Source organism: Phalacrocorax aristotelis, chromosome 3 (assembly GCF_949628215.1).
Source record: "Phalacrocorax aristotelis chromosome 3, bGulAri2.1, whole genome shotgun sequence".
Lineage (NCBI taxonomy): Eukaryota > Metazoa > Chordata > Aves > Suliformes > Phalacrocoracidae > Phalacrocorax > Phalacrocorax aristotelis.
The window spans coordinates 81,122,053-81,129,639 of NC_134278.1; the positions used below are offsets into that span (position 1 = coordinate 81,122,053).

The following is a 7,587-nucleotide window of genomic DNA, read 5'->3' on the forward strand; positions in this document are numbered from 1 at the left end:
ACCCGAGCGAAGGGGTTAAGCAGCCTGTGGTTGCTCTGCCCCTGCGCTTACCACCTGGAGGAGTTTTGCTCACAACTGGGAAGCATTAAGGGTTTAACATGAACGGGTGCAGGTGGTACAGCTTGTAGCTGCAGGCTCTTTGATGCATTGGTCTGGACAAGCTCTAGGGATCTTCTGCCAGACCATAGGAACAACCTGGTGAGAGGCCACTTCCTGCTAAGGGGACTCTGTTGCTGGGGTCAGCCCCTCATCAGGTCCATAGGGTTGGGCAGGGGTTTTATTGCTCCATCTAGACCTGCTTATTGAGGAAACCTCATCTTTTCTGGGCATTTGAGGAGGTTAAGTTTAGCAACAACCATGCTGGGGGAAAAGGGAAGGTCTAAAAGTATTGCCTTTTTCATTCCATTTAAATTTTAAGATGTTGTAAAGCATGAAAATAACTTGAAAGGCAGTAGCCTCGTTTTATTAATAGCAAGTATTTATTAGCCTCCTTGATTTACAGTATGTTTCTGAAAGTCATCAGTCCATCACATTCTTCAGCACAGGGGCTGAGTTGTTTTTCTTGGTCAACACAATATGGAATATAGATCTGAATATTAGAAGCCAAATACAACCTTCATTTTGCATGCACATAGCCCACCAACAGGAGGCCCATAAATGAATCCTGTATAGCCCTTAGACACATGCATTTGCAGACATTTGGGGAGAGGTGGGAGCTTCTATACATTGCCACTGGAAACCCAGAGGGTCACAGAAATCACCAGGGAAGAGCCATCAGGGCTAGAGCAACCTCAGAAAGCATCACAACACGTGCACACCCCAGCCACCAAAAAAGGCAGAAATCCACCTTTTGATCTTGCTTCTGGGTTTTGACATGACAAGCTATCTGTCCATCACCCATCCGTCTCACTGCAGTATTTAATGCTCACGCAGCATAGACACCTCCACCCACCCATTATCATTCCTATTTCCAGCTTTGTCCTTTTTCCCCACCCCCCTCCCACCCTTGCCATGGGGTTTTGCCTGTCCAGCTGTCTGTCCGCACCACCTCTGCCCATCACCATGGCACGCAAGCGCCTGCCTGCTGGAGCTGCAGCCAAGCCAGTGCTTCCCGGGGATCACATCTTGCTCATTACGGGAGGCCAGACGAAATTAAATTGGGGCCCACTGGTTCTGCCATCTGAACTTCATCACCGCTAAAGACGCAATAAAAGTAATAGCAACAACGAACAAGCCTCTACCAGATGTGTAACTCTATCCAGTGAGATTAAGGAATAAGGGCCATATTTGGGGTGGGGAGGTTTTGTTGTGTTCCCCCCCTCCAACTCCATCTTTCCTTGGAATAATTGTTTATTTGGACCCCTGTAGATTAATGTTAAGAGGGAGACTTCTGTGGGGAAAGTAGGTTCAGGGGATGTTGGGATGGAGGTGCAACAAGATTTAATCAACTTGAACCAGATACAACATACAATTCAATGATGATGCCTAATCACGCCTGAAATGGGAAAAACTGGGGGGGGAAGCAGAGAATGAAAAGAGAAGCAAATGAGGCACCACTGTTATTCAGGGGGTTGTTCAGCTTGGTCTTCGATAATAATTTATAGTGGGATCACATGAAATATCACACCAGAGCAGGGAGCCCTGGAAAGGCAGCTACGTCCAGCAGGTCCTCCACCTCACCACCAAAAATACACAGGTAAAGGCTCACCCCAGGTTTCACCGGCATCCAGACAACTCAAACACACACAGCGATGGAAGAAGTGAGATGCAAAACAAAAGCATGGGGTAAACAGCACAGTTGGTAAAACAACCTCCAACAACCCAAGAAGGATGGTGCTTCCCTCTGACTTCCCCCAAAGTCTGCAGTCACGTTGCCTCCCACCAACACCACGATGCTCCCACTGGTCCCATAGGTCACTTAGTGGGACCAGACATGAAGCTGGGGTTGAAATGAAACATGGGGGGTTTGGGAGTGCTGCTTGAAATCTCATTCACAGGTTTTTATGATCAGTTTTCAGATCCCTTCTGGAGAGAGCTTTCTCATCTTGTAAAAGCCCACGGCCCAAATGCACCGCAAATCCAAAATATATACTATTTTGAAAGCAAAATTTAAGTTAGACTTCACAAAAGACTCGACCTTTGCTGCATTTTAGTGTCTTGAAAGTGTGCTTAGAAATAAAATACAGCACGGTCAAATTGCCTTCAAGTTTAAAAGCAGCTTTTTAAACCAAAAAAAATCAAAGCTGAGCTAGTTAATTCCCAGGTATCTTGCTCATCTCAGCCCCATGGACTGGGAAAGAAGGAGCTTTTCTTTTGCTTATTAAAAACTCCAAACCTTCAGGAGCTTTGGTGTTTTTTTTTTTGTTTGGCTTTTTTTTTTCTTATAAAGACCAAATGTACTTAGTCTTTTAACTCTGATGTGCAGACTGACACATTGGGAATATGCTTAAATACAAAATCCCCAGGAATATTACCCCTCTCACACTGAAAACAGAGCAACCTCCAGCTTTGAGGCTAACAGGTTTCCAGCTCTCCCCTTGCAGGAAGCCCTCCACTCCTGTTAATTGGCAGAAACTTGTTAAGCCACTGTAATGCGATCACCGGCGATCCTCCACACAGCCAGATACAGCAAAGAGCTTTGTAGCAGCCAAGTCCTGGCCAGACAAAAAGATCCTAACAATATCCCTAATCAAAGCTCACAGGAGCCCAGGTTGCACAAGGCAGTGGAAACCCCTCATAGCTCCACCAAAAAGTTGTGCTGGTGCAGCTACTCTGCAAGAGCTACATAGGGCCTGCGAGTAGGATCAGGCCCTGCAGACAGGGAGAGGAGCCCCCAGTGCAGCCCTAACACTTGCAAGAGGCTCTCAGCACAGTCATTACATGTACTGGCAACTTTAAGGCAACACATAAATTCTGCAGATGTTTTAAAGTCCTAAGAGTTGGGGGGGGGGTTAACACCTGTATTAAAAAAACATACATTTTAAGGACTATTTCACTTTACCTTCCACACTTCATGAAAGGACAAGTATAACTTTTCCTCTCTGCGCTTGGCAGAGCACATTTAGCTGTCACTGCTTTGTTATTTTCTGCTTTTCCTGGGAGAAACACCTGCCTCGTACTGGCTGCTGGAGGAGAGATGGGCCACAGCTGGAGAATGCAGAGCACATCGTACTTGTTCCACCAGGCAGAGCATCAAAAGTACAACCAGCTACTCCAGAAGCCATCCATGAACTGAGCTTTGCCTGTGCCCAGACAAAGTAAGAGGAAAGACACCCAAGAACTGGCCGGTACACTGAAAAACCCCTATAAAGCAGCTTCCCAGCTGCCCTTCATTATAAGCATTACAGGCCTGCTGTAGATATGTACCAGGTGATTCCCGGTTTGGAGGAGAGAGCAGAGCAACCCCCTTTGCAATTAATAACTGTGTTAGCCCTGATCTGATGCAGCTGCCTGGTGCAGAGATACCCCAGGGCAGGAGTGAGGGAGCCAGCAGCTTGTGGGAGCTGCTAACTCCTTACCAAAGGTGTGTTTGCAACCAATAGAATGCATAATGCAACAGGATTCACCCTTCCAAGGCTCAAAAAACCCCTTATAAGCAGACACAAAGGCTGGGATAGGAAGAACCTTTTAAAAACATCTCCTAATGATACAAAAAAACTTAGAGTGTGTGCATACTTGGATATTTGGACTTCAAAGACCAAATTTCCTTTAAAAAAGCAGGCATGGCTCCCTTTGGGTCAACCCATGCCTATGCACCAGTCCCCCTGGGCTCCTGGCTTGACCCCTCCCTTGTGTGGACGTGCTTATGCTGCCTGCCCCGGCCCCCTGCTGAGCTCTAAGGTACAAAAGTGTCTGTGCTTGTGCTATGCCCTGGCCGACATGGGAACTACAGCCTGCATTTTTGAAAAAGAAAAGAGCAACCACCACCCACTGAAAAGGCAACGTTGGTTCCCCTGTGGCTGTTTCGCCAGGGAAGAGTCACCCTGGCTGAGTGTCTCGCTCAGATTTTAAGAAAGGAAATGAATAAAACCAGAAGTGAGAATGAAGCTAATACATGAAGCAAATAAATCATCTGGCCCTGCCCCATGGCTTGGCGCCGTCCCACTGTGACCACCAGCGGCTGTCCTGGCAGCCTGATGTGGCCGGCCAGCGACTCTGCTCACTACCCAGCTGGTTTCTTTCACCAAATAAGGTCCATTCCTACTCGCCGGCACAGGCATGAGTAGCTACAGCCTATAAATCCAATCGGAGACAGCACACAAGCATGCATGTAACCCATCTTCTGTTCAGCAAAGCTCTTGGGCCCCAAACTAGCAAACTCCTTGGGTGGGTGCTCAGCTCTAAGCAAGGGACAAGTGTCACTGGCAATCGGGAAAGCTGTGCAAGGGCTGGAGACACCAGAACACCAACCTCCCCCTGGTACCCCGGCTCAGGACAGGGCCCTGCATCCCCTGGTATTGACAGCACCTCCCAAAACATGCCAGCTGGCCTCGCTTTCCCTTGGATGGACATTAAGGGATGTTACGGATCCCACCAGCTCCAAAAGTACATAGTTTAACAGCAGAAATGTTAATAGAACAGCTGCATTCATCAAGAGGAGGCGGGCAATGGAGGAGAGCAGGGAGACCCCCTACTTCAGCATCACTGAACGCCAACGGGGGTTCGCCCCAACTTGGGGTGCCACAGCCATAAGCCCAACACCTGCTCTAGCTCTGCGGGAAATGTCTGCCTGCCGGGGCCATGCAGCCTCCCGCATGGACATCAGCCCTGGCTTTCTCTTTGTAAACTCGGCACTCGGTTTTCTGCAGCCAATACAGTAATACAAAGTCATACCAGCCGCCTGGCCCTTGTTAGCATTAAAAATTAAAGACAGAGCAAACAAAACCTAAAGCTCCAACATTTATTATGGCAATTTCCCACCCACCCACAGACCTACACTGTGTTTTGTTTTGTTTTTAATTTGTCACATCAGATGCACCTTCAGAGAAATGGCACGTCATGGAGATAACCAACAGGCCAGGTTGTCCATGAGAGCAAGACAGTCTTTTTTCACAGGGAAAGGAGCCGGTCGAAGCCATCGATAAACCCTTGACCTTGGTGGGTGGGTTTGCTTTTTTTGTTGTTTTTAGAAAATAAAAAAGAAATAAACAAACAAAAAAAAAAACCAAAGAAGTGTTGTACTCTATTACAAAATATAAATACGATAGTCTTGCAGGCAGGAGGAGCCCAGGGAGTGCTGCCTTCAGCAGGTGGCATCTCAGGCTCTCCCGGGGATGCAGCGAGCCAGCAGGACAGAGGCCACCTCCAGACGCCAAGATGCTGCCGGCCACTCGCCCCAGCTTCACCTTCTTTCAGAATTTAAGTGCTCTTGAACTTCCATCCGAAAACTGCCAGACGTCCGGGGTTCCCTGGGCGCTGCGCCAGCTGGGGGGGTACGCCGAACCTACAGAGAGCATGGGGACAGAGGAGAGAACAGGTGTGACATGGCCCACAGTGCGAGTTATTCTCTTACTTTACTTCTTTTTTTTTTCTTTAGCAACTAGGACACCCAACTGTCACAAAGGAATATGGCACAGCAGAGCCCTTCCTCCTCTCAGGATGCACTCTCACATCTGGCATCACTAAGGACCGCGCAGGAACCACAGGAATCATTTAGGAGGAGAAACCTCTGGGCTTTACTGAGAAACCGACGCTGTGCCAGGAGCTCCGTCTGGGCAAGGTCCAAGCCAGCCTGTCTGAAAATTTCCTCTACTCCTTCCCAAAACCTCAGCGGCCTCCCCCAGCACCCACAGTGCATCCGAGTGTGGAAGACCCTCGGTACTGTTAATATGCCACACAGTGGGTAGCTCACGGAGGACTTTCCCCAACTCATTACAAGTTGGATGTCACATGGCGTGCAAGTGCACACCGCAGTAGCAAAGCTTGAGCTGCAAAGCCCCAGCCCATGCCCAGCAAAGTGCACAGGTGACTCGCCATCAACTCTGGCAGCATGGAACAGCAAACACCCCTGGATCCGCTCAGGTGGAGAATGAGAGCAGCTATGAATCCCCGCTCCAGGCCTATCACCCAGCACCGTGCTACCCCAAATGGCAGGCTAAGGGCTATACTGCTGGCGGCAGCGGTGGTGAGACCAGCACATTGCCAGCACGACCCTCAGAATCCACCTGTGCATCCCAACCAGGGCACCAGTTTCTATGGAAATTGCTTCATTAATACTTAAGAGAGCGGTTGAAGCGCTACGTGCTAGCTGCTGTCAAGACTAAGTAAGTAGCTCCTAGTAGATCTTCACCAGGTGTAAACTGGAGTGGCTTCTCTGGGCACACGCCCAGTTCCCTCCCAGGGAGGGCTCGTTGCTGCTGATGTCTGAGCCTGACATGTTTTAGGCTGATGTTAAAGCTGGCTGAGACTTTCAAGGGAGCCAAGAGCACCGCAGCCATCCCAGCCCAAGCGTATGCCCCACCAAAGGGCACAAAACATGGCGGGTCCCCCACATCTCCTGTCCCTTGGCAGGGAGGGGACACCATGCCTGGATCCCTGTGGCTCCTCTGAAACCAGCAGCCGAGCATCTGGGCTCGAGGAGCGGTGGCTCTCCGGCAACTTCAGCAAAGAGCCCGCCAGGCAGAATCACTCTCCTAGTCAATATTATGGTTTGCCCATGCTTCTGCCAAAAATGGTTTTCAAGCTTTATAGGACGAAAAAAAGGAGAGGGGGGGAGCTAAAAAAGTCGCTGCTATCTCTTTTCTTTTTTGTACAAACACTGCACTTAGATAAACCCAGAAACTGTATCTTATCAGATACGCCAAAGCCTCCTGAATGTCAGGCAAAGACACAGTATCACTTATTCCTGTATTTATCTCAGCCCTTGGAACCATAATAAGTATGAAACATCTGTAGCCTCAATTCTGGATACTGTTTCAGCATCTTCATTATGTTAATCATTCAATTTGGAGCAGATTAAATACTAACAGCAAAGGGGTCTGTGCCATAAAAACGCATTCCTCCTCAAAACTTGATGGGGTTTGAGATTTTAACAACAGAGATGCCATCACCCAAATACTGCTCTTATTTATAGAGATGTCTTTTTGCACAGAGAGAAAGAGGAAAGTGTCTAGGGAGCGCGGGTCACACGCGCGCAGGATGCCAAAGCAGCTTGAGAGCACACGGTGGGGCCTTAGACACCCACGCTCCAACCCAACAAACTTCAGTGGGTTTATCATGCCATTAACTCATCGCCACGGGCAGAAAAATATCACATTAGCAAATTCTGCTTTGGTGTTGAGGTGACGGCACATTGTCGTTCACGCCAGCCAGCTGGTGCTCAGACAACTTCTACAGGAGGAGCTGCTTCTCCTGAAGCTCCTCCAAACCACCACCCCAGCCCTGTGTGCACAGCCGCAGGGCAACACAGAGCCCGGAGGGCTCATTTAGCTCTCTGAAACCTGTAGATCAGACGCATCGCTGCACAATTTAAACAAAAAATAATAAATTGTTGCATGCTTTCCTCCTGTTAATCTTGAGCAGTGCATGGAGCCCACATCTGCCTATAGATGCCCGTGTATAGATCTGTATACAGATGCCTGTATATAC

The 7,587-nt window shown here is 48.8% G+C and overlaps 1 protein-coding gene across 3 annotated transcripts in view; it reads right to left on the bottom strand.

Moving 5' to 3' along the window:
* Positions 1 to 473: 473 nt before the first annotated feature.
* Positions 474 to 7,587, bottom strand: part of BCL11A (BCL11 transcription factor A) — a 78,539-nt gene continuing 71,425 nt past the window's right edge. For all 3 annotated transcript variants that reach the window (XM_075088156.1, XM_075088155.1, XM_075088157.1), the window contains exon 4: positions 474 to 5,443. In XM_075088156.1, coding sequence (XP_074944257.1) covers positions 5,342 to 5,443 — 102 coding nt within the window. In that variant the 3' untranslated portion in view covers positions 474 to 5,341. The remainder of the gene's footprint in view (positions 5,444 to 7,587) is intronic.